Source organism: Mixophyes fleayi, chromosome 6 (assembly GCF_038048845.1).
Source record: "Mixophyes fleayi isolate aMixFle1 chromosome 6, aMixFle1.hap1, whole genome shotgun sequence".
NCBI classification, from domain to species: Eukaryota; Metazoa; Chordata; class Amphibia; order Anura; family Limnodynastidae; genus Mixophyes; species Mixophyes fleayi.
Genome location: NC_134407.1, coordinates 102,869,403 through 102,896,745, shown reverse-complemented (window position 1 = coordinate 102,896,745; position 27,343 = coordinate 102,869,403). Strand labels below are relative to the sequence as shown.

The 27,343-nt window shown below is 41.4% G+C and overlaps 1 protein-coding gene across 1 annotated transcript in view; it reads right to left on the bottom strand.

Moving 5' to 3' along the window:
• The window catches only part of LOC142095347 (heparan-alpha-glucosaminide N-acetyltransferase-like), a 589,712-nt gene that overhangs the window by 201,089 nt on the left and 361,280 nt on the right, over nucleotides 1-27,343 (bottom strand). The window contains exons 13-15 of the mRNA XM_075178300.1: nucleotides 8,554-8,666; nucleotides 6,417-6,541; nucleotides 4,289-4,415 (exon numbers count right to left, since the gene is read on the bottom strand). Coding sequence (XP_075034401.1) covers nucleotides 4,289-4,415; nucleotides 6,417-6,541; nucleotides 8,554-8,666 — 365 coding nt within the window. The remainder of the gene's footprint in view (nucleotides 1-4,288; nucleotides 4,416-6,416; nucleotides 6,542-8,553; nucleotides 8,667-27,343) is intronic.

Sequence of the window (27,343 nt, the reverse complement as noted above, 5' to 3'; positions counted from 1 at the left end):
AGATAATGCTCCCACAGAGAACAGGAGAGAGATAATACCCCTGCAGAGAACGGGAGATAAATAATACCACTGCATAGAACGGGAGAGAGATAATACCCCTTCAGATAACGGGAGAGAGATATTACTTCCACAGAGGAAGGGAGAGAGATAGAACCCCTGCAGAGGAAGGATGAGTGAACACCGCTCTGAGAGAGAGAAGAGGGTGATCTAAAGAGGCACCATTTTGGATGTGACTGCCTCCTTGATATTCTGCCCATGTAGCCCTCAAGAACTGTACAGGAGGAGACAGGAGATGTATATAGGAACTGTACATATTTATCACTGCGACAGTTTAAGAATGCGTGTAAATAAAGAGTTTATTTTGCAATATAGAGATGGTCTGGTGCTCAAATTATTGAGACATCTGATTGCACTGCACCAGCAAGTTACATCACCTGTGTTCCAACATCTTCACAGAGATAACCTGCATGTGCGGGGACCCACTGGTCATCTACATCCATGCCAGGAGCTAGCCAGGACTGAGAAGGAGGTGCACTGCCTAACCTGTGCAATTCAACACTACTCACGGTTACATAAGCAAAAGGAAGAGCCCAAATTGCTGTTATCTTGCATATACTGTATGTAAGTTATCTGTTAGCAAAGTTATACACACATATACCTCTGGATAAATTGATTTACATAATCTGAAAGGGTCTCCTTGGCTCCTACATCCAATGTCACGGTACCATCTCAGCATAAAATTGTGTTTTTAAGATTATGGTGTTTGTAGATTTTTATAATAAGTAAGCTGTCTATATGAATAGAAATAAGCAAAGGTGTATTTTCAGTGTGGTTGTTTGGTCATTTGAGGTTTGCAACATGCTAAATAAGAGCTCAGCTGGATAGTAGCAGACAAAAACCAAGTCATTTTAGATCCTAGCTAAATCCTAGCACAGACACTGGACAAGTAATTGAAAGTGATTTACATATAGAAGATCTGTTGGCAAATCTCATCCAGAGGTGATAAACATCTCCAAACATCATCCTGGAAAGTGATACAGCTAATGCAAAGCAGCAATTAATAATTTATGGAGGTAAACAAAGATGTTTCTCCCTCTGTTTATAGCCCAGCGATGTACAATGATTAAGACAAGCAATTAGCAGCATCTCTCATCTATTAGAGAGGAAATAACAATGCTGGACAACCAACACTGGACATCATAGCAGAGTAAACCGGATGTTTTAAAGCCATTAATTCAGTTGCCACAAAGGTTTAGGTTTTTTTCAAAACATGATGAATGATCTGCAGGATTGAAGCCATTCAAGAAACTTCAGTGAGATCCAACTACTGTCACGGACCAGTGAGACCCACTAAAGAGAGTGAGCACATTAATTGAAGCAGTGATGGAAGCGTTGTCCATTTTCATTTAAATGTAAAAAAAGGGGAGAGGGTGGAGGGGTTTCCTCATGCCAAACCCTCCTCCACTTGCCAGACCTCTGAATGGTGCGTAAAATAAATTAACAGGCAACAAAATTAACAAGGGCCAAATTGAAGTCGAGACTTGATAGATTTAGACATTAGACAGAAAATATTAACTAGGCAATAGGATTGCCCTATCCAAATTCCCTTTTTAAAGAAGTACTTACAACTTAAACCTACACATGCAGTTTCTGCATACCTTTATTGAAATTAGCGCAGATGAATGCTACATGAGTATAATTAATACAATGTAGATATGTCATTCCTCTGAACTAATTGCAATATGTGATCAATATTCAAGAGTTGACCAGGTAACCCTGCTAACCTTAAAAGAAACAAAGAGTTAAATTATTAAATCCTTACATTTGTGGGTATATGAAACTTAATTATTATGCAACAATTTGTGAAAATAAGTAGTGGTATGACTGTTAGGGGCTGACAAGATACACAGACATATATAATTAATCTTGATTTTTTTCTGCATTTCAAGTGAAAAACAAAGATACTTTTAAAACATTTTATAGACCACGATTAGGTTAAATAATTTGCGCTTCTAATAAAAAGGATCATCAAATTTGTTTCTGTTTACTGCCGGCATATGCTACAAATCTCAAAAATATGTTAAATTATTCATTCAGTCAAACAGATGTAAAATTACATTTCATAAGCATAGATGAGGTCATGCAAATTAATAGGGGTTATTTATGATCACGGAGAGAACAGGGACAATTTGTGTTAATGACATTCTGGGTTGTTAATCCTTCTTGTACCATGTCAGAGAGATACAAAATGCTCTTACCACCAGGCAGACTCAAATTAAGACTATTATTATTATTATTATTATTATTATTATTATTATTATTATTATTAAGACTCACAGTCACATTTAAATACCAAAAATGAATGAAACACAAAGTTAAAATGCATGTTTAAGTATTCACCTGGCATTTCACTTAAGCTCTGTACTGTGTACCAAGGAAAAATATTACTTCCCCACTCCATGAAAGAAGCCACTCCCACATCTTTAAGAGGATGAATTAATGAGGATACGATTCAATAAAATGAGAATGCAGTAATTTAAGCTCATGTGACATCACGTTCTCTGCTCCTGTGTATGATTGCACCAATACATACAGTGCAACGTAGTTAGTCTGTAAAGCTGTCAGTTACTGTCTGCCTGTCAACCTCCTTTTATCATGACTACATGCTGTAAAGAACTGAAAGAGCAAAATGGACATAGTTATTTAATTAATGTTATCATTTCATTGCCCAGTAATATGTAGCCTGTAAACTAAAATAGATATATGGCAGATCCTGCTGTTCAATATCCACTTTGGCCAAACTGGAAAAAACTGGCCATTCAACCCTCAGGCCAAGAAGCTGGATAACTTCTGGTAAACAGGAGATGATACAGTTGTCATCACCTGGCCCCATTTACCAACACAACCAAGAATACGTTTTAATTTTGATCTGATTATTATCAGGCACTAGGGTCATTTTGTGGTCATATGCTACAGTATCGGCCCACCTGCCTATATTGCTGATAATAATGCAGCAAGCACAGAGAGAAATAATGAGTGACAGATTGATAACAGACATTTTTATTTCTACTATATATTGTTTTTTATCATACATATTGCAGTAAAATTAATCATTACTATTACTATTTTTGATTAAGGTTTTTGTTTACTTGGATTTCCCATGTAACGTCATAATGTCTGACTTCTATTGCTTCATAACATCTCTTATGGTACACTATTGTAAAGATGCAAGTTAATTAAACAACTCTATCCGAATCCTCCTTATCATTCTGTTTTATTAACCATTGGACTTCAGTGCTTTTCTAAAAGGTTTATTTATGAACACACAGAGTGCAGGGCCAACTTTAAGTTACAAATAATATGGTATGTCTTACTCATACTTGTCAACTCATCCGGAATGTCCGGGAGACTCCTGAAATTCGGGCAGGTCACCCGGGAGAGCAGGCAAATATCCCGCATATGGCATCTTACTCCTCAAAATGACACGACTTGCGGTGAATCGCGTCATGTTGGCCCCGCGACAAATACGGCATTTTGTCTCGGGGGCGGAGCCAAAATGATGCAAATTATGATGCCCCGCCCTCCAACCACGCCCCCCTGCTTGGGATCTCCCGGAATTAACTTACCAAAGGTTGGTAAGTATGATCTTACTTGTATATGTCACTTGTGTAGATGTAACAGACTTACATTTGTACTACACAAGAAATTAAATATATTGACTCATAAATAATGTACCTTTAGTTTTTTCACATACTTTGCAGCAGAACATCCCCCTGGAATGTGCATATCACTGTCCAGTTTTGTTTGAATACATTTGTGTTTGCTTATAACAGAGTGGCTTAGAATATCAGCGATGGGAAACAGAAAATGTATGTCGAATGGCAGAACTTCAATCCCTGCAGAGGTTGCAACTGCTACTGGGAGCTGGAGGTGATGAGGACGCAGCAATCCTTATCAACCCTCCTGGGCATTCTAGTACTATATCTGATGGGATAAATGCTAAATATTTATATAAATAATCTGAAAATCAGCACATATATATATATATTTATTTGATTGGGTTACATTTCAAAATCATGATAAGTGTATGTTTATTCAGCCTTGCAGTAAGCAATATAATTCTATTATTGTCTTTTGAAATGCATTTGCTTAAATTGACCTGCAGCACATTGCATAAATAAAGTGTGAAGGTGTTTTGTTACAATTTGTTTATAACAGCAGCTTGATGAGTATAATTTAGATAATAAAAAGTATGAAAGTAATACAATAAAACAATAATAATAGAAACCTTGCAGGTTGGGTAATGGTAGATATGATCTATTCCAAGCAGCCACTTGTCTATGTAACTTGCAGCTCCTCCAGTGCAGTTCGGGTACTGACCATAATCACCTATTCCACCGGGACCCAGGTATCCCCTATAAAATTACACATATAGAATATTAGATTTATGAAATATTTTCATAATCAATATTTCAATGTAATCTTAATATAAAGAGATCTCATACAATAAAGTCTACCTGAAAACCATGTAAATAAAAAAACATCACATTAGGCCCAATCTAGAGTTTGGAGTAAAGCAGAGAAAATGTGCACCTTGTCAAAATCATGCTGCACTATGGAGGGGGCAGGGGCAAATTTAAAATGTGCGGACAGATTTATAGTTGGAGGGGACATTTCCTAGCTCAACCCTAAATTGCACTGTGAAAATAAAGCTTTCCAGTATTTTTATGCTACATGCAAATAAAGAAATGCATTTGCAAATTTGCTCCTAGTTTGCTAAGTAAGGCCCATTACCTTTTCAGTAGTCTATTAATCTACAAATCCACTTTGAATAACCATATAGCTCTTTAAACCTATCTTTGCACAGAGTGTTGCAGAATATGCAGTTGATACAAAGTATGTTTTTTAGGTTATAATTTATGTATTAACAACTAATTGCAAAAGAAAGCATGAATGTTTTTGTAATTATTTGGTGCCATGGGAAATACAGTTATATAGGTTTTTTTATGTGTGCCCACAGCTGTACACAACTGGTGTACTGCGATGCAACTAATCAGTACAGAGCAGCATAACTTTGGTCAGATAGTGTGAAAGCCACTCTGCATTGTTTAGTAGCTGTGAGCCCCCACAAGGGGTCTTGCCGCTAACAGCAATGAGCTACATTGTATCAATGCAGTTCATTGATAAAATGTATTAAATGTATAAATGAAGTGCATTGATATGATGTAGCTCATTGCAGTTGTCATTGTTACGATGGAGCTCATTGAGTTAGCAGTGAGACCCAATGCAGAGCGGCTTTGCCACACTCTGAGCAAGCAGAGTGAAGGTGCACTCTATTGACTAGAAGCTGACAGGCCTGCCAGTTGTTTAGTGGTTTCTCGTAGAGCATGTTATCCCCTGCTCAACATGGCTTTTTCTGTTTTTTCCCAAATGGATCAACAAGCAGGAGGAAAGGAGGATCCCCCAGGATTTAGGAACACAATAAAGTGGTGAAGAAGGGTGTGTGCGTGAACTTGTACTTGTATTTTTAATATAGCACTATTTCACAGTATGTTTATATTACTTTATTTTTGGCAGGTGCACTACAGGTCACAGCAGGTCTTGCATGCCAGGGTTTGCTGGTGCTTGTAGTTCTACCTAAGTCCTGGACAGTTACACAAACACTACTTACTGGAAGAACTAAGACAGTGTAAGCCATTTAAAAAATATTAACTCAAACAACAGCTAGTATAGAGAACTGATAAAATAGCTGATCTTCCATTAGTGCAACGTGAAAAGATCCCACATGTAACATTTAAGTACTTAATTGAGAACTTTCTTATGTGTTCATTCTAGAAAATAAGTGTACTTTATAAATATGTTACTAAAAACTAAGCTAACTTTCATGATGCTGTGAAATTCCCAGATAGGAAAAAAGTAATACATTGTACAATTATATTAATAATTCAAACAGTATTATTCCTTAACTATTCCTAATAAAAGACGTTCATTTAAAAGTGAATATTTATCAGGTCTTGTCCGGCTGCAGACTCACTTCTCACCCTCTGCATTTGGGTTTATTCTCTCTCAGAAAAGGGAAGTCACCATTGGCACTAACAAGTACTTAAGGAAAGCACCACATATGTAGAATATGAAGGTAATAAAAAAGGAGGTTCTAAATTACTTCTGTGTGTGACACAAATGCCTTTTTGAATGATAAATATGTTATCACTGATCTGATAAAGAAGATAGGAAATGTGATACTAAAGAAGGCGCTAACTGTTAAGGAGGTCAGGCAGAGAATGCTGGGAATTGTCAACTGAAGAAGAACCGGAAGAATATATGTTTCCCAAGACTGCTTTAGATGTTAATTTAATATACACTGCAGCAGCATCGTGAGTAAACATATTACGCTTACAAATATTGATAGTGCTTACATGGGACATCCAGGCACAGGTAGGAAGAACGTTAGACACAGCGATATAGACTCTAGAGCTGCAATGATGATCCACTCTGGCCAGTACGCGACAATATCCCTTACGGCAGCACTCCATTGATGGCTCTGTGCAGACGAGAGAATATACAGTCAGACAAGCACTTTGGGCCACTTCAGGGAGACTTTGCTCCAACATCAATATTTAAAGCCTTTCCTCTTTCATGCTGGTCAGCAGGATCATTCTCTCTTGTTTTTAACAACAGGCATTCTGTGCAACAAGCAATTACATGATGTTCTGCACATCCCAGCATTACTGCTAGAAGGATTAAAGAGATGAAATACTGAGATTTGCATTTTCTTTTTCTGCAGTCAATTAGCAAAATAAATTGCTAATGAGATTATACACAACATTATTTGTGTTGCTTATAATGTATTGTGGTTTGAACCTCTACTTTGAAACACAAATAACCTAACAGAACACAGTGCAAAAATTCCTGTCTTTTGGTATGCTTGCATTTGCTTACATGTTTCATAAATAGAGATGTGCATGCCTAAAACACACAGACTCTTGATATCTTACTTGTTTCATCTTCAAATTGTAAGCAACCAACTGGGAATAAAACAGAAAATTGGTTGTGTCTCAGTCAGTTTTAACTATATAACTTCCCAGTGCGTGAAAATCCACAGCGTCAGACTCTCCAACATGACCCTTCCATCTAGTGCTCTGCACCCAAGCTTATCACATAATTTACTATTGCGGTTACCTGTGCTGATTACATTAAAGAGAAGGGTGTTTTTTTTTACACAAATTAATCCTACACAACAAACTGCAATAGTACATCAAATGGGAAATTCAGGAGCAGAGCATTTTGTATGCAGTGGAATGGGTCGGTCATGTTGGTAGTTCTACTCGGAGTGCTATGCTTGCCCTATTTCCATATTCACCTGTAGTAGGGCTTGTTATCACTGAATATATGCATAGGGTCACCACCAGTAATAGCATTGTTATTGCCTATTTAACAAGCACCTCAGCGTGGAGATAGCAGATCAAAATCAGTAAAAAAAATCTTTATTCAGAAAATAATATTTGAAAGATAAACCATTTTTTTAAAGCCAAATCTTGGCTTTCAGTTCCATTGTGCATGCGTGAGCTGGCAAGCCAGATCATGCATGTGCACATCTGCAAAAGACTGACCTGACGAACTGTTAAGTTAACCTTTACTATGCTGGGCCAGTATCACCTCAGACAGAATTTTTCAGAAGTGCCGTCGATAATCGATTTTTTTTTTTTTATCATCATTCAGCTATAATAAAAAAAATGAAATTTAAATAAAAAAACAAACTTATCAGCACGATTGGGCTTCTAATAATAACTAGGCCCTCTTGGAAAGTGTACAGCTTTCTATTGAAAGTCCAAGTTTGCCCCATATTTCAACAGACATAAAAATGTATTCTGTTTGCAAAACGCTAAAACCCTTCATACAAAGGAAGAAAAAAGTGCCTAGTATGTCTAGCCAACGCCCAGTTCTGTTCTTTGAAATATCAGGCTCTCAAAGCCAGCATTTTCTTTTTGGAATTTTGCTTCATGAGAAGTCCAAAAATGGGCAGATAAAAATGTATGTGCATCTGCTAAGCCATCACAAACGCATAAAAAGTGCAATTATGTTACAAATGAGAAAAATCCACTTTTGTGCCGCGAACCAAAATCAACAGTGTTTTAATCTATGTAAAGGCTTATGATTAATTAGCACATGTCAGACTTCAATGACAATGAAAATTAAATTGAATAGATGCAAATTAGTGAAGGACACATTTGTTTTAAATGGTGCAACACATACAGTGTTCTGTTGAAATACATATAAAGGGTTTACAAATTCTTTACATTTTTTATACACTATGTAAAAATGGGGTTTCCGCCCCCAGGTGCCTTTAATTTATTGCCTTGTGCATGCCTTCTAGCAACTTTTACTACTCCCATTGCTTTTCAGCCTTCTCTTTTTTCTGTGTTTTTCAGCCATGTCTTGATATCACTTTATGTAAGCCCTGAGGACACATTCGTATTGAGAGGCATGCACACACATATGCTGTATATAGTATTTCAACGTTTAATTTTCTTTTACAAAGTTTCAACAACTCACCTCTTCCGGCTGCAGGTTCCGTTTACTGAAATAGGTGTGCATCAGTGACAAAATGAAATAGGTAAAGCCCAACCGCTGAAGCACCCCAGGTATCCGTGCCCAACGCCAGGACACTGCAGAAAAAAAGAGACTGTAATACTAATGCTATAGATATCCTTCTAAAATTATAAATGTAGGGCATGCAAACAATTAAATACTTCTGTTTTAATGCATAAGTTTAATTGTCACATGCAAATACACTCAGATACCTGCCATGTGCATGTCATTTATGACAAAAACAGAAGTAAAGGTGACCTAACATTTAGTGAACTGACCAAACATTGGACACTGTGGGTCACTCTAGTGACAAAAAGAGTTAAACTGCCTGTTATTTGTACTCTTACGTAATCCTAGTCTCAAACAGTACAAGATGTGTGTCAAAGCGGCAACATGCTTTTAAGATACTGTACATTAAAGAGCAATGCTCATTATTACAGGCAGAGCAGATTCTAGATTAATCAAAGTGCTCTCTAGCACCTTGTAATTTTAATCACAGTGCAAGTATTCCCTTTAGTGCTGTCATTAATGGATTACTGTGTTGTCTTTTAATTCATTCCTTTCATGTTCCAGAATTATCTTCATGTCAATGGCCCACACAACCGTCTTGTGCAGGGCAGTGCATCATATACAATGTTCTAGACAGAATTAAGCTTTCAATAAATCAATGCAATACGACGAGAATATGCATCAGCTGAACCTATATCTTGTAGAGTATGTATAAAATAAATGTCTTTGCTCCCATTTCTTATATATCTTTAATGGTCTTTATATTATATTTTAAAATTATATGACAGATATTACTACAGTTATTTTTAACAGTTTTCTTGATTTTGATGACATTTAAGTAGAGATGGGCGGGCTCGGTTCCCCGTGATCCGAACCCACCCAAACTTTGCCTATCCTAGTACCGAGCCGAGTGCGCTCGGTACTCTCCCACTCGTTTGGTATCAAAATCGAGGCAAAACGTCATTGTGACGTATTCGTATTTCTGAGCTCGGTTCTCGCGAGATTTGAAAAGCATAAATACCCGCCTCCACAGCAATCCATCACCATTTGACAGAGGGAGAGAGCATGGTTAGGTCACAGGCTATATTAGTGCAGGGACAGAGCAATAATTGTACACATTATTGTTTCAATTCTATTCTATACAATTCTAATATTAATACCAATTGTATTAGCAATTTTTAGAGCAGTAAGAGAGGAGGTTAGAGGAGGCTTTTTTTTTTTTTTAATTTTTGGCACCCCAAGTGCTTTGGGGTGTCCCATATTCCCCAGTGGTTTACAGTAATTTTTCTGGCTGTCAAAAGTCATATTTGTCAACAGTATATAAAACAATATTTTGCAATCCAAGTGCTTTTGGGGTGTCCCATATTCCCCAGTGTATTACAGTAATTTTTCTGGCTGTCAAAAGTCATATTTGTCAGCAGTATCTAATTGTTAGGAACCCCTCTAGCCGATACAGTACAACCCGGAGTCTGCTCTGCCAGTCAGGTGTTCACTGGAGCCCCTAGTAGTGGGGACACACTTGGCCGCAGACTAGCAGAGGGTCGTGAAGTGCGTACCGACTAGGGAGAACCCAGGAAAGTGGAGTAAAGTCCAGGCAAGGGTCGAGGGCCGGCAGCACACAGGGAATCCAATACACAAGCCGGGGTCAAGGGTCACAGGCACGGTAGCTAGGTCCAGATATAGGCAAGAAAGTCAGGGTCATGAGAAACACGAGCAAGGTCCAAATCCAGGCAAGGGGTCATACACGAGCAATCCAACACGATATCCAAAGGACAGAACAAGGCAGGGAGCAGGTCAGCACACTGGCAACAGAAACTATAACCGGCAGTGAGGCTGCAGACCTCACTGCCCTAAATACTTCAGCCAGCCAATCAGAGCCTAGCTCTGATTTTACTTACAGGTCCCAGCTGAAACCCAATTAAAGCTTAATAGCCTCCAGGCTATTAACAGACATAGCGCACGCGCCCGGCTGTCCCCTGTTGCCGGGACATGGTGCTACAGTGCCTTGGCAGCGGTCGGGTACTGAACAAAAGTGACGTCCCGGTCGTCAAGGTGACGGCTGGGACACCAGGAGGCACAGAAAGCGAGCCGCGGCGGCTGTGAGTACCGCCGCGGCTCGTGACACTAATACAATATTTTGCACTACAAGTGGTGTGGGCTCATTAAAATGGATTCAAAGCATTCCACATATGAGCAGAATCAGCAAGCAGGTTCTGGCACCAGTCCTGATGGTAGTGTTCCCAGTATGTCATCTGGTAAAGCCTATGTAAAAGTACATAGTCTTTTTAAATCAGGGAAAAAAAATTTACCGTGTTGAAGAGAAAAAGAAGTGTAACTGAGGAAAAGAAAACTGCCGATCAAAAAAAAAATGCCAACATGCCATTCTACACACGCAGTGGCAAAGAAAAAAATTAGGCCTTCGCCTTTCTCTATTAGTGGCAGAACAAAAAATGTTATTGAACCTTCTTCTTGTACGGTCACTCGTGACCAAGCAATACCAAGTAATTTGGAGTCTAAAAGTGGTGCACAACTACTGTTATGCATCAAAGTCGAGCTGCAAGAAAACAGTAAGGCATTAGAGGATAATGTATGCTCAGAATCAGAAATGACACCAATCCCTGTGGAGAGTCCATCCACCAGTGGTATGTGTAATCGTGAGCATTCTGATAATGTACCCAAAAAGAAGGGCCATTTCAGCAGTTCTGCTGATGTGTGCCTGAACAGCCCGTGTGTAGCCAGTGATACACCAATTGAGGATGCCACTTTGGAATTAGAAGAGAATGAGGGGAAGATTTGTGTAGGCGACGAGGGCGCTAAGGGGGATGTTGATGAGGATGATGCAGGCAGATACCAAATTGTCTTTCTCAATTTCTATTTATATTCTACAGTCTATAACGGCTGAATAGTTTTCTATTTTACACCTAGTGGAGAGGGGGTCTGATGCAGACAGATACCAAACTGCCTATGTCCATTTCTTTTAATATTCTAATTCTACAGTCTATGCAAGCTGCTTTTTTTCTATTTAACTACAAGTGAAGATGGGGGCCTATACAGACTGACACTAAACTGCCTTTGGCCATTTCTATTTAAAGTACAGTCAATGCAGGCTGATTATTTTCCTATTTAACTACAAGTATACACCCAAAGATGATGGCTCCATTGCCAATAGTCAAAGATGGATGGGGAAGCCAACCAGGTTTGTCTGTATAATTTCCAGGCAAGTGTTAGAATTAAGGATGGCCTACCAGGGATTAAACTGTTTTTTTTCATAATTTATTAGCTTTAGAATTACCTCACTTATCCAAGAAACTGGTGGAGCACTGAATTAGGTTATTTTAGATCAAATAAATAGATTTTTTTCAAAAATAGCAAAACAAAACCAAACAAAACCAAAACCAAAACTAAAACACGCAAGGGCGGTTTGGCAAAACCAAACATGACGGCAATCCCGATCCAAAACCAAAACCAAAACACGGGGGTGAGTGAGCATCTCTAGATTTAAGATGCTAAGTTAATCTTTGTGTTTGTGATCAAAACTGCAACAAATTGTGCATAAACAAAAATTTGTAACAGAACAGGCTATTTCAGAAGTTCTAATGACACAAGCTTCTGCTTTTTCATCATGTTTGAATTCAGAATATATAGGACTTGTGAGCACTGCGGAATTAGTGGCGCTATTTAAATAGATGATGCTATGGTTGGGTTAGGACTGGGCTCAGGCTGGTTACTTGCATCAGTGACTCTAGCCTTGTTTTTTATTCCGTGTATTACCACTGTGTTCATGTATACAGTTTCTAAGCTGCTGTGACTACAGTGTGTCTTCAGTTCTGCTATTGCTCAGTTTGTTCTTGTTCCCTGCTCAGGGTATTACCGGTGTGTTCCTATATGCAATCCCTAAACTCTTGTGGCAATGTGTCTCCAGTCCTTGTACTCCTGTATGCAATCCTTAACTCCAATGACCCCTATACCAGTCGATCATCAGCCCTGCCATTGTTTAGCCTTAGCCTGATATTTGCATTACTCCTGCCACTGTATTTATCTTTGATTCTAGTCCATTCCCTGAACTCAGTGATCATTATTTCTTTGCCTGGATCATGTATACCCTAGAATAAAGAGTTCAAGGTTTTATCTTAACATCATTATCCTATAACAACAGACAGCTTATGGCTTTCTAATACCTTTAAGACAGAAATGATCATATACTAACGTGCAAAGATGCACACGCACAATCAGGGGAGGGCTGACAAATTTAAACTCAATTTAGCAGCCTCATCTAAAGGAAAACAAATTCAGGTGGCCCAGCGACCCAGCCCAAGGTAGCCCACTATGGGACCGGCCTGGGGCGCAGATGCCCCCCTCACCCAGCCCGGCCTGCTGACAATACATTTGAATTTCCACAAATGTGTCTATTTATCACTTTTTACATACACTGGTGCACATCTACTATTCCAATCTTTTGCATTACCAATTTATAAACTGTCTGTACCTACTTTTGCGGTATTGTGGGTTAGACTGGAAATATGTCTGGTGAAAAAAAGAAAACACATTACTTCAAAACTACTGCCTAATATCACTTTAGGACCACTGTTAAATTTTTATTTTTTCTCCTAAAATTCTACTTGGTCATCATCATCAACTATTTATATAGTGCCAGTATTCCTCAGTGCTGCACAAAGAAATCACTCACATCAGTTCCTGCCCCATTGGACTTACAGTCTAAATTCCCTAACATACACACAGAGAGAAAGGCTAGGATCATATTTTATAGCAGCCAATTAACCTACTAGTATGTTTTTGGAGTGTGGGAGGAAACCGGAGCACCCAGAGGAAACCCATGCAAACATGGGGAGAACATACAAGCTACACACAGATAGGTTATGCATATAAAGTTCAAAATACTAACTTCAATGGCTGGAAGGCTAACTAGACAGGAAGCAGTAGTGAAAGATAAAGCTGTACAAGTAATACAGGTAATCAGGCTTGAGCAGAGCTGGGGATACAGGAACTTAGATTGTGCATGGATAGCAAGCATCTCAGAAGCTGAAGATTGCACACCGTTTCATTGTTAAAAATAAGTAGTATAATTGTCCTGCTTCTATTTATATATCATCGTCATTTCTGATAGTTGGAAAGGAGAGAAGGAAGGCACAAGTATCAACATTTCTATGACTACCAATGATGTCACAGGTGTGGCAGAGAAGATGGAGAAGCTTAACGAATATTTTAAAGTATTGAGGGCAAACATAAGTGATGTCAAGAAATTCCTTAACGTGGAGAAAAAGTAATATTTGACGATTCTAGTCAGATGAAAATTTAAAATTCTAGTAATTAGTACATACGCTATAGATTTAGGGCCTGATTCATTAAGGAAAGTTTAAATTGTACAGAGTGTACAGTGACCTAAAATCAGTAACATAACCCCAGTAATGTTGGTAGTTCCTGCAGCATACTGATCAAGACAGCCTGCCATTTAGTGCGAGAATTTGTCCCGTCTATAGTAGCAGTATAAGAGGAAGATGATGTGCAAGGCTATATAGTTTGGCCAAAAGAATCCCCCCTCCCCTTCCAGTATGTCTCAGAAGGTGAATCCCATTAGGGAGAATACTGATGGTCCGCTTTCCTGGAGAGAGAGAAGCGTCAAGGGACATCTGACCACCAGAGTGAACAGTTTTTAGTGGACATAGATAAGCTGGTCAAGCAGTTGAGATAGACACAACATGAAGGAGGATAATGGTGGCAACAAATTGTTGAGAGTCTACAAGATCCTGCTAAAAAGACTATTCAGACGACAAGAAGGAGTGATACTCATGCTACTGCCCAAGACTACCTCAGTACTCTCAATGACTATGGGGTGCATAAAGGATCTGCTCTGCCAATAATTGAGATACACTAGCCAACAACCCGGTGAAAAGCTATTTATACTGGTTGGATATATGTATACTGGTTGGATATACTAATAAATCAGATTGTGGAGAAAAGATGATGTCGACATGTATCATGTGCAGTAACTACTTCACTAACTTTGACTCATGATCCTTTCTCTCAAAAGTTCAGATATAACAATACTCAGAGAGTAGCCCCCTTATTTAACCAATTAATGAGGCAAATAGGACAAGAGGAAGTTGCAGTGGATGCTCAGGAGCAGCAAGTGAAGAAACCAGCCATAGTCACTACAACACCTGAAGTCTGAAGATGGGAGGAAGTGCTGATGAAGATGCTCAGGGTGCAGGGAAAGCACATAACTTAGCTGCTACCAGTTCAATCATGGAAATCCACTGAACCATCGTAGGTGCCTGGAACAAAGTGAGCACAGATGATAGTTTCTTTAGAGAAACTGAATCGGGGGAGAAATAAAGGAAGGGTAGAGTGTATGGAAGGCAGTTATGTATGTGGTGGTGCAGACCACATGGCATGGGAGTATCCTGTAGCACTGGAGACCCATAGAATTTCCCACTTCATCTCAATGAGAAAATAGACAGCTAGGAAATGGGCTTGGGGCAGTAGAACAAGAAAGCAAACACGGGCCCATTTAATACATTAGCTGAGGTCTGACTTCCAGTGAAAATAATTTTCTGGTAGACCAGTTGAATTTTCTGACACTGAAATGGGCTATCCCAAATTAATTTGTAATTCCTGTAGTCCATGCTTGAAAAATTCTTCATTTCTTCTGGCCAGGGTGGCCCCCTTGTTAATTGAAGTCTTCTTAGCTTCAGCCAGAAGGGCCCCATATTTGTAAGATCCAATCCGGTACATGCTTGTTTACAAAAATAAAAAAAGATGACAGACGCCGCAAACAGCTTCTACAGCTCTAGCGCGAGGTCTATTTATAGTATTAGGGGTCTCCCACAAGAGCATGGGAAACCCCTGCTATAGTGCCATGCTGTTAGGAACTCCCAAGTCAGTACAGTGAAACTCGGGAACTACTCAGAAGGCCAGGTGTTAGCTGGAGCCCCTAGTGGTGGGGACAGACTGGGCTGCGGGCCGACCGAGGGTCGAGTAGCGTATACTGACTTAAAGGAGTTTCCCAGGAGTGATTGGTGGACTGTATATAAGAGAAATCCAAGGTCCAAAGGTCACAGGCACAGATGCAATATCCAAGGGCAAGCGAAGGGTCAAACTCACAGGCAGAGAAGCAAAATCCGAATTCCAGGCAAAAGGTCAAGGTCAGAAGAGAAGAGTCACAGGTCCAATAACAAGCAGGGGTCAAACACGGGTGGTCAAATCTAAGGTAGCAGGAACCTAAACGGATAGTACAAGCAGGCAGCAGGACTGAGGACAGAACGCTATAACCGGCAGTGAGGCTAAGTCCTCACTGCCTTAAATAGTACTGATGGCCAATCAGGACACAGTCCAGAATGTGTCCTCAGCTGCAGCATAATAAAAATGCAGATCCTGCAGCAAATGGAAACAACAGAGTGCCAGCGGTAACCTAACTCCCTAATCAGCCCTGATTGACTGATCCACAACAGCCTTCCATGGCTGACTCAAATTCCCCCTATGCGCACGTGCCCGGCTGTTTGACAGCTGGCCGAGCGCGGCGCCAGAAGCTCCCCTGCGTCCCGGTTGTTGCCTAGGCAACCGGGACGCTGAAACCGGAAGTGATGCCCCGGTTGCCATAACAACAGACGGGGCGTCCCCAGAGAAGCAGGAAGAGTCGCGGCGGCGCCCGCGGCCGCCGTGATCTCTAACAGTACCCCCCCCCCCTTGAGGAGGGGTCAAAGGACCCCGACTTCCAGGTTTGGAAGGAAATCTCTTAAAAAATTCCCTAAGGAGTTTCTCAGCGTGGAGACGCTTCTGCAGTATCCAAGATCGCTCCTCAGGGCCATAACCCTTCCAATGTACGAGGAATTGCACTCAACCTTGAACTTTCCTTGAGTCAAGGATTTTTTCAATAATATATTCATGGTCTCCGTTCACCATCAGAGACCTGGGCCTGTTAGAGAGAGACCGATTAAACTTGCTAGGAGCAGCGACTTTCTTCAGAAGCGAACAATGAAAGGTTGCAGGTATTTTTAAGGAAGTGGGTAGTTTTAATCTAAATGCCACTGGATTAATTTTCTTCTCAATTGGAAACGGTCCAATGTATCGGGGCCCCAGCTTCCTACAAGGTTGCCGCAACTTGATGTTCCGTGTAGATAACCAAACCTGATCTCCCACTTTCAATGAACAAGGTCTACAGTGACGGTCAGCGAAGATCTTGGATTTTCGGGAAGTGGGACCTAGTGCAATGTGCACCTTTTTCCAGACGGACCTTAACCTGGCCGTAAAAGCAGGCGTTCCGGAATCCCCACAGGGAACAGTAGTAGAAAATGAGTTGGATTTTGGGTGAAACCCGAAGTTGCAGAAAAACGGGGATGTATGAATAGTGGAATGGCAAGAATTATTGTACGCAAATTCTGCCCAGGGCAAGAGAGAGGACCAGTTGTCGTGGAATTTAGACACATAGATGCGCAGAAACTGTTCCAGAGCTTGGTTCGTCCTCTCTGTCTGTCCATTCGACTGGGGATGATACGTTGAGGACAGACTGATAGAGATCCCGATGGAATTACAAAAGGCTTTCCAAAACCGGGCAATAAACTGGGATCCTCGATCTGATACAATATCTTCAGGAGTCCCATGAAGACGAAAAATATGCATCAAAAACAAGGTGGCCAGGGTCCTGGCATCCGGTAACTTGGGCAAAGATATAAAATGTGCCATCTTACTGAACCGGTCGACAACTACCAAGATGGTGTTATGTCCTGCGGATACTGGTAGGTCGACAATGAAATCCATCGACAAATGAGTCCAAGGCCTGCTCGACGCCGGCAAGGGTAACAATAGCCCAGAAGGACGATTCCTATCCGTTTTGTTTTTAGCACATTCAGGACAAGCCCGAACATAATTCTCCACATCGTCTGACAAAGTGGGCCACCACAACCAACGAGAAAGAACCTCAATAGTCCTACGGATTCCCGGATGGCCAGCAGAGCGGTTGTTGTGGCCTTCAATGAGAACAGATTTCCTTAAATGTACTGGAACAAATAATTTGTTGACAGGTGTCTGAACTGGATCGATTCTCTGGAAACGCCGGATAGTTGCCCCTAGATCCTGGGTGAGTCCAAGATGAACAGTAGTTGTAGGAACAATAGGCAACGGGTCAGGAGACTGAGGATGATGGGCCAAAAAACTTTGAGACAAGGAATCGGCCTTAGTATTTTTAGAACCTGGACGGAATGTAATAATGAAGTTAAATCTGGTGAAAAATAAGGCCCAGCGGGCCTGGATGTATTGGAGGTTTTTATGGTCCGTGAAGATGGTGATGGTATGAGTAGCTCCCTCTAACCAATGTTGCCATTCCTCCAGTGCCAACTTAATGGCCAACAATTCACGATTGCCGACATCGTAATTACATTCGGCAGACAAAAATTTCTTAGAAAAAAATGCACAAGGATGTAATTTTTTGCTCCTTGGGTCTTTCTGAGGAAGGATGGCACCAGCACCGATATCTGAAGCGTCCACCTCTACAATGAACGGAAGTTCCGGATCAGGATGTCTCAGCACTGGAGCAGAAATGAAAGCAGCTTTGAGTGCCGAGAAACTTGGCAATGCCTCCGAAGGCCACTTTGCTGGGTTAGCTCCCTTTCGAGTGAGGGCAGTGATAGGAGCCACTAACAAGGAAAAAGAGTCAATAAACCTACGGTAATAATTTGCAAATCCAAGGAACCTCTGGATCGCCTTCAGATTAGTAGGGAGGACCCAAACCTGGATTGCTCGAACTTTGGCAGGGTCCATTGCGAATCCTGATGAGGAGATGATATATCCTAGGAATGACACAGTGGCCACCTCAAATTCGCATTTCTCCCTTTTTGCAAATAGGTGATGTTCCCGTAATTTCAGCAGAACCTGGCGAACATGCTGACGGTGCTGAAGTAAAGACTCAGAGTAGATTAAAATATCATCCAGATACACAACTACTGTTTTACCCAGGAACTCTCGTAAGACATCAGGTCCTGGAAAACCACCGGAGCGTTGCATAACCCGAATGGCATCACGAGATATTCATAATGTCCCGACTGGGTATTGAAAGCAGTCTTCCATTCATCCCCCTTCTTGATTCGGATAAGATTGTAAGCCCCTCTGAGGTCAATCTTCGAAAATATAGTGGCAGATTTTAATTGATCAAACAAGACCGAAATCAACGGTAACGGGTACATATTCTTGATAGTGATGTTAGTCAGTCCACGGAAATCAATGCATGGTCTAAGACTGCCATCTTTTTTTGACACAAAAAAGCAACCTGCGCCTACGGGGGATTTAGAAGGACGTATGAATCCTTTTTTCAGGTTTTCCTCCACATATAGCTCCATGGCCTGAGTCTCCAGAATGGACAAGGAGTATAACCGCCCTTTGGGCAACTTGGAACCCGGGACTAAATCAATGGCACAGTCATATTCTCGATGTGGTGGAAGGGAATCAGCTTTGCTTTTGCAGAACACATCAGTGAAGTCCTGGTAAGGTACCGGCAACAAGTCTGGACTAGGCTGTAGGATTCTAAGCGGCAGGGTCAAGCAAGACGTGGAACACTCGGGACTCCAACGAGTAATCTCTCCACTTTTCCAGTCAATAAGGGGATTATGACTGCGAAGCCAGGGATACCCCAATATCAACGGAGCAGAGGGACAAGTGATAAGATAGAAGGAGAGCTCCTCCGTATGGAGGACTCCTACAGACAACCGAACCATTGGAGTCCTAGCGAGAATCCTTCCCCCAGGCAAGGGGTTACCATCCAAACCACATGTGGTGATGCTTGATCCTAACTTCATATGCGGAATATCAAGCGTCTGAGCCAAATGTATATCCAGGAAATTACCAGCCGCACCACTTTCAAGAAAAGCTTTCAAGTCCATGGATCTCTCACGGAAAGTTAGACGTCCCGGCTTGTTGGGACATGAACGAACTAAGTGGCCTGGTTGACCACAGTACATACACAAGCCTAGTGAGCGTCTTCTGGAGCGTTCCTCCGGAGGCAACCGGTAAGCGCCCAACTGCATGGGTTCAGAGGAATCGGGCAAAGTGTTATCGAGGTTAGCGAAAACGTCCATAGGAGCAGAAGACTCCCGTTCAGCCTTCCTCTCTCTGATCCGACGATCAATTTTTATAACAAGTTGCATCAAATTCTCCAGCGTGTCGGATATCGGATACTGAACTAAGGAATCCTTAATCTACTCAGTAAGTCCTAAGCGAAATTGGCTTCGCAATGCTGGGTCGTTCCAGGCGCTATCAGTGGACCATCGCCGAAATTCCGCACAATACTCTTCCGCTGAGCGACGCCCCTGCCTTAGCGTACGGAGATGAGCCTCAGCTGAGGCTTCCCTGTCCGGGTCATCGTACAATAACCCTAGAGCTTGAAATAAGCCATCTACAGACTGTAAGGCTGGACTTGTGGAAGGCAAGGAGAAGGCCCAAGACTGAGGGTCGCCCTGGAGTAATGAGATGATGATCCCTACCCTCTGTTGTTCGGAACCAGAGGAACGTGGTTTCAGACAAAAGTACAACTTGCAGCTCTCTTTGAAATTACGGAAGGCTGGCCTGCTTCCAGAGAATCGGCCAGGCAAATTCATCTTAGGCTCTGGTGTGTCACCAGTGGGAACTTGCTGGGGCTGCCGGCCTCTGGAAGCCTCTTCTTGGACTGCCAGGCGCTGGGATAAAGTCTGCACCACTTGGGAAACCACCTGTATCTGGTTGGCCAGAATCTGGGCTGGGGACGGATTTGACTCCTCTCCATCCATGGCCGGTTATAATGTTAGGAACTCCCAAGTCAGTACAGTGAAACTCGGAAACTACTCAGAAGGCCAGGTGATCGTTGGAGCTCCTAGTGGTGGGGACAGACTTGGCTGCGGGCCGACCGAGGGTCGAGTAGCGTATACTGACTTAAAGGAGTTTTCCAGGAGTAATTGGTGGACTGTATATAAGAGAAATCCAAGGTCCAAAGGTCACAGGCACAGATGCAATATCCAAGGGCAAGCGAAGGGTCAAACTCACAGGCAGAGAAGCAAAATCCGAATTCCAGGCAAAAGGTCAAGGTCAGAAGAGAAGAGTCACAGGTCCAATAACAAGCAGGGGTCAAACACGGGTGGTCAAATCTAAGGTAGCAGGAACCTAAACGGATAGTACAAGCAGGCAGCAGGACTGAGGACAGAACGCTATAACCGGCAGTGAGGCTAAATCCTCACTGCCTTAAATAGTACTGATGGCCAATCAGGACACAGTCCAGAATGTGTCCTCAGCTGCAGCATAATAAAAATGCAGATCCTGCAGCAAATGGAAACAACAGAATGCCAGCGGTAACCTAACTCCCTAATCAGCCCTGATTGACTGATCCACAACAGCCTTCCATGGCTGACTCAAATTCCCCCTATGCGCACGCGCCCGGCTGTTTGACAGCTGGCCGAGCGCGGTGCCAGAAGCTCCCCTGCGTCCCGGTTGTTGCCTAGGCAACCGGGACGCTGAAACCGGAAGTGACGCCCCAGTTGCCGTAGCCAGAGAAGCAGGAAAAGTCGCGGTGGCGCCCCCGGCCATGCACCCTAGGCTGGTTTGTCTAGTGCTGGTTAAGTGAAAATGGGGGGGACCCCCACGCAAATTTTTCCCCCGATATTCCCCAGCAGTAGGCTGGCAGCAGTAGGGTTAATAGTAGCTGGGCGGGGGGACCCCACGCTTTTTGAACTTTTATCTATTTTTAGACATTTGACAGCTGCCGGAGCTCTGGCTATATACACAGGGCAGGGTAACAGTGATGTGTTTACTAAACACGCAGGAATCACAGCAGAGTTAGCTAAAGACGAAAGTGTTTGACATCGCAAAAAAGCGCCAGAGATGACCAGCGATTTTTAAGATCAGAGTAAAAATCGCAGTTTAATACATCTGGCAACTTTTAGACTTACATCACGGGTTATCACCCACGATTTGCCGTGATTTTAACACGCTGAAAAAAAATCGGACCTTGATACATTTACCCCCTGGTCTACTGATAAGAGTTAACTCTAACACTAATCTGAAATTGGTGTCCAAATAAAAATACTTGGCTTTATGGCTTCCTCAAGGCTCCGTTCTTGGCCCCCTGCTTTTCTCCCTCTACACCTCCTCCCTTGGTGTCCTCATCCACTCCTTTGGCCTCCAGTACCACCTCTATGCTGATGATACCCAAATTTATCTTTCATCTCCTGACCTCTCCCTTTCCCTTCTGTCTCGTGTCTCCTCCTGTCTCTCGGCCATCTCATCTTGGATGTCCCAACGCTTCCTTAAGCTCAATATTTCCAAGACCGAGCTTACAGTCTTCCCCCCTTCCAGGACTCTCCCACCTCCCCTCTCTCTGTTTCTGTTAATAACACTACCCTTGTTTCTGTCCCCCAAGTCCGAAACCTTGGGGTCATCCTTGATTCCTCCCTCTCATTCAAGTCTCACATTCTGTCCCTCTCAAAATCCTGCTACTTCCACCTTCGGAATATATCTAAGATACGTCCCTTTCTCACCACGGAAGCTACGAAAACCCTTGTTCACTCGCTTGTTATCTCACGCCTTGACTACTGTAACCTCCTTCTCTCTGTCCTACCTAATTCTCGCCTTGACCCTGTTAAGTCTATCATCAATTCTGCTGCCCGCCTCATTTTTCTCTCCCGACGCTCTGTCTCTGCAATCTCCCTCCAACAGTCACTACATTGGCTCCCTATACCCTACAGAATTAAATTTAACCTCCTCACCCTCATCTTTAAAGCTCTTAGTCAATGTTCTCCTCCCTACATCTCCAATCTCATATCTACCTAAACTCCTACACGCCCCCTCCGCTCTGCCTGTGACCGCCGCTTCACTATTTCACTGATCACCTCTTCTCACTCTCATCTTCAGGACTTTGCCCGAGCTGCTCCCCTGCTGTGGAACGATCTTCCACTTTCCATCAGGTTAGCATCTACTCTCAAAGGCTTCAAGTGTGCCCTTAAGACTCATTTCTTTATTCAGTCCTCCTCCTAACTTCCTTGTCCTGGTTCTCTCCCCCAGTTAGTACCACCCTATTTGTGTCTCCTCCTTCCCTTTAGGATGTAAGCTCTCATGAGTAGGGCCCTCTTTACTTGTGTGCTCCTTCTACTATTCCATCATCCTCTGTACCTCTTGGTCTGCTTCGCTAGTCCTGTTTTCTTAAGCTTCAGCCTTCTTCTCGCTGATTTCTACCATCCCTTTTACTATCTGGCCCAGAAATAATCTGATTTGCTTTACCCTGTCACCTGTGTTTATATATAATTTTGTATCATGTTGTGTCTTGGTTCTCTGTTTTCTGTATATGCAATGTACGGCGCTGCGGACCCTTTGTGGCGCCTTATAAGTCAAAGATAATAATAAATAATAATCCTAGCCTTTCATTTGGTTTGCATATAGGCAACATGTCATCCAAATTGTATTTCATATGGCCCTTGTGAAGTCAGCGAATAAACCAAAATGTATTCCAAACTCTGTTAACTCTAAAGACACAAACCCTGTCCAACTCTTATGATCAGAAAAGCATTGCACTGATGATGTTAATAGCTATTATAGTTGAAGGGTATGAAGTTCATGGTACAGTCCTCAAACTCAACTTTGCAAGCTTGATACATTTTACAACTCAATTTAGTATATTGTTTTGCTGTGCAACTACAAAACCGACTATTATGAAATGTTGTCGGATATAGGTTGACTGTCCTTAGAGTCTAGGCCTACAGTACACAGCCTGTTTATCATTGAAACGATTTCTGGACAAATTACACAAATACATGAATAGATTTCTTAATCTTTCAGTTTATATCATTCATAAACCAGGATCTACCTCCAGAACCCAGCTATTTGTTCTTAAATGCAATAAGGAATCTGGTTGCTCTGCTTTAAAGTCACTTAAAAATTCCACCTCTGTAAGATCTTTCAAAATTTCTGCCACTCAGTTCTATAAGCATGTTTGTAATTGTAATTCTTAAGGCCTTCTATAACTAGGTCACAAACGTATCCATACTTGAAAACTAAAGGTTGCTCTCAATTTATTGCTTCCTTGTAAAATACTTTATAAATAATATATACATTAGTGGATTTTGCTTCTGTTACAGACATCTTAAAGGACAATTGTGACAGGATGGTCCACCTTGGCCACACTGTTTTTTGTTGCTGGGAACTGGCTGGGCTTACTTTGCCACCGCCCCCTTTCGTTATTCCGAATACACCCCTCCTGCCTCAGTAGAAGGAGCCTGCTGCCACCACTGCACTCCTTCATGGCATCCAGAAACACGTTCCTTCTGGGTAACTGTCGCTGCTAGTGTACTTCTGTGCTAGTACATTTGGGATGGTACCCCTGACTGCTTACTATGGATCTGGGTGTTGTAGATGGATCCCCCCTGGCCTATCACACTGATCAAAGCTGCTGGGCAGCGGGCAGATCGGTGGTACTAGGAGCTGGGTCCAAACCTCAGACAGCCGGAGGATGGATTAGATTTAGGGTATAATCTTTAGGTCACACAATTACAGCAATATTGAAGAAGTTCTCCAGCAGGGTCTTCAAGCAGAGAGTGATGTTTATTTTACTCAAGTGTCCTGACAAGGACAGTTCCACTGATTAAAGGTATCAGTGGTCAGGTCAGATGGAACATCAGAATAATACATATCAGTGTACAAGGGCTCTCTTTTTATAAAGTTTTAGACACAAGCTTGCAGGCTATTTTTAGAATTAGGATGCAATTTGTTTACCCAAACATGGATTTACATGCAATGCAAAGCTAACAATATTTACGCTTATCTGTGATATCCTAAAACCTTGCTGTGATTTCCTGCTTCTTATTTTGGACACAGTGGACATCTGACAGCAAGTCTAATTACCCCTTCCTTTCCCTTAAGGGGTATTGGACACTCACATGAAAAGGTCTAATTAACATGAGATTAGCCATTTTCTCCTGATAAACTCTTCCTCACGCTTTTTGACATGGTGCAAGGTAATTAGATCACTATACTTCACATCCGTGATGAACACATATTAAAATACATTGTTTCTACATATATTTCAGTTCTTTGGACATTCAATGGACAATTGACTGTTCATTTAGAATAGACTAATCGATTCTATCATACTGTTGCATGTTATATAGCACTTTTCTCTGTTTGCTGTTTTACGCTGAGCACCATTTCTATTATTTATTTCAGTCCAGTATAATGCAAATCATAGGTCAGTTCAAAGGATTCCTCTGATAAGGTATGGTCAGCTCACTCCAACAGCTGAGCACATGTTGTGCCTAAGAGAACTGACGTAATCCAGTTTTCACCAACCTATTTGCATTCCAAACACAATGTCATTTTGAGCATTAATCCTTTATCGTCCATAACTAGCGATCGCAGAAAGTGTTATGATAAGTGTTAAGTGGCGTACTAATCGCAATCACATGGTAAAACAATATAAATTAATTTGGTTTATTTCATCCAATTATTTGACTTTCACAGCATTGCACAGATAGGGAAATACCACCCTCCTAAGAAATTCCTGCCTTCTCTGAGGGATAGAAAAAGAGTACGGTGAGCAGATAAACTATTTGAGGAATAATATTTTGCTCATTTTACTTGTACAGTACTGTAAAATGTTATATGGAAGATATAATGTGTTTACATACTCATGTTAAGTTTTTCTAAGTCTAAGTAACTGTAAGGTAAAACTAACTGCCAGTCTTTAGATAAACTAGTAGACCCAAGGGTTTGAACATATATTACAGGCTATGCTCTTTCAAGATTTTCCTCAGTAAAGAGTTTTTCAATTAACTTGAGTACTTGTCAGCATCCATCTATATAAATGTTTCTGAATCCTGTCACATAGATTTGATTTTAATGTTGCTGTATTTTTCCTGAGTTGTAAATAATAATTATTGCTAACTCAGTGTAGGTGATCCATACTGCTTTTTGTAAAACATTCTCCAATTTAATAGAATTCTTTAGCTGGAAATGCATTGGATTTCTGTAGGTTCACAAAGGTGGGTAGAAAATATTACATTAAAGACTATCTGGTTCATTAATCAAGCACATAACTATTGACTGTTTAAAAATTGCATTCTCTAATGGCTATAACTGGTTTACCTACACATACACACACATAAATATTCCTGATTGAACATGCTACAAAGCTTGCCCCTGTGTTTTTAATTGTTAAAATTCCATTATTCTTAGCCAAATAACAGAAGAGTTATGTTCAGCACTACTTCTACAACCAGTGCCCTGTCCTCTTCATTATATGAACATTTCATTGTATGGACTTTATATTGCTCAGTATATGCTGATACTTTTATTTAAGTTAGGGTTGTAAGAGAATCAAATATACTTTTCTGAAGAGCTGAGTGTGTGTCTGACTATCCTTTTAAGGGATCCTCCACCAAATGTTTTAAAAAATGTTGTGCACCTTTATCTCTTCGAGTCTTGGCATAACAAGCATAGGTTCTAATTTACATGTGATGTAACCATTGTTATAATAGCATGATTGGATAAATAACAATCTGTTATTAAGCGCCAAGTGGCTGATATTCTCCCTCTGCACCTTCTAGCCCTTAGAATAAAGATAGCTACTTAAGTACCTCAGACACGGACACAGGTTTAATTTTTGGCACACTAAGGTCACAGTTTTAATTGTATAAATGGTGGTGGCAAAGAAAGCAAGTTCAACTAACCAGCTAATACTATACAAACATAAGGTGTCCAACCGGACCAGAGTCCCAGGTGCTAAATTAATGGCGTCAGAGAAATTACACCTGGCCTCAAAGGGTACATTCGCTGAAACGATACCCAGGGCCTTCGCAGAAAGGACCCTAAAAGAGACATAGATAAATGGGGGTAAGAATCCTGTGGCCAACAAACTCTTGCACCAGGTATTAGTCGCACTGCATTCCCACCGACTATGCCTTGTCCAAATAGGGAAAGAGAAAGTTAGAAAAACTATACAAATCTCGCATAATTAACAGACAAATCGTGACAGGGCAGGATGGAGGGATTTTCTGCAGCAAAAGAGAGAGAGAGAACTTCCTGCTATAAAGAGTTTTTTGTCCCTCTCAGTGTCAACCTGAAGGTAAGTGCAATGTACTCTGACAAGCCTGACGTTTAAGTACAAATGCATCTACATAAAGCACCTTTTGTGTACAGGGAATAAAGGTTTGTCTGCCTGGATTTTTAACACTTAGGCCATGTACACATCATCATCATCATTTATTTATATAGCGCCAACATATTCCGTAGCGCTTTACGCTTTGGGGACAAACATAATAAATGAATAAACAAACTGAGTAAAACAGACAAAGAGGTGAGAAGGCCCTGCTCGCAAGCTTACAATCTATGGGACAATGGGAGATTGACACATGAGGTTAAGTATACATTTTGCATCTTGGCCCAGCCAGACTGCAAAGGTAAAAGTGACTCATAAGCTAAATGATCCTGTCACACAACAATGTTGGTCAGGGGGTAGTTGTCTTGTGTGAAATTGTGTAACAGGCGGTAACAGGCTAAAGGTAGTGAGGTTAAGAAGGTGGTTGAGGAATATTATAAGCTTGTCTGAATAGGTAGGTTTTCAGAGAACGCTTGAAAGTTTGTAGACCAGAGGAGAGTCTTATTGTGCGAGGGAGAGAGTTCCATAGAGTGGGTGCAGCCCGAAAAAAGTCCTGTAACTGGGAATGGGAGGATGTAATGAGGGTGGATGAGAGATGCAGATCTTTTGCAGAACGGAGTTGCCGAG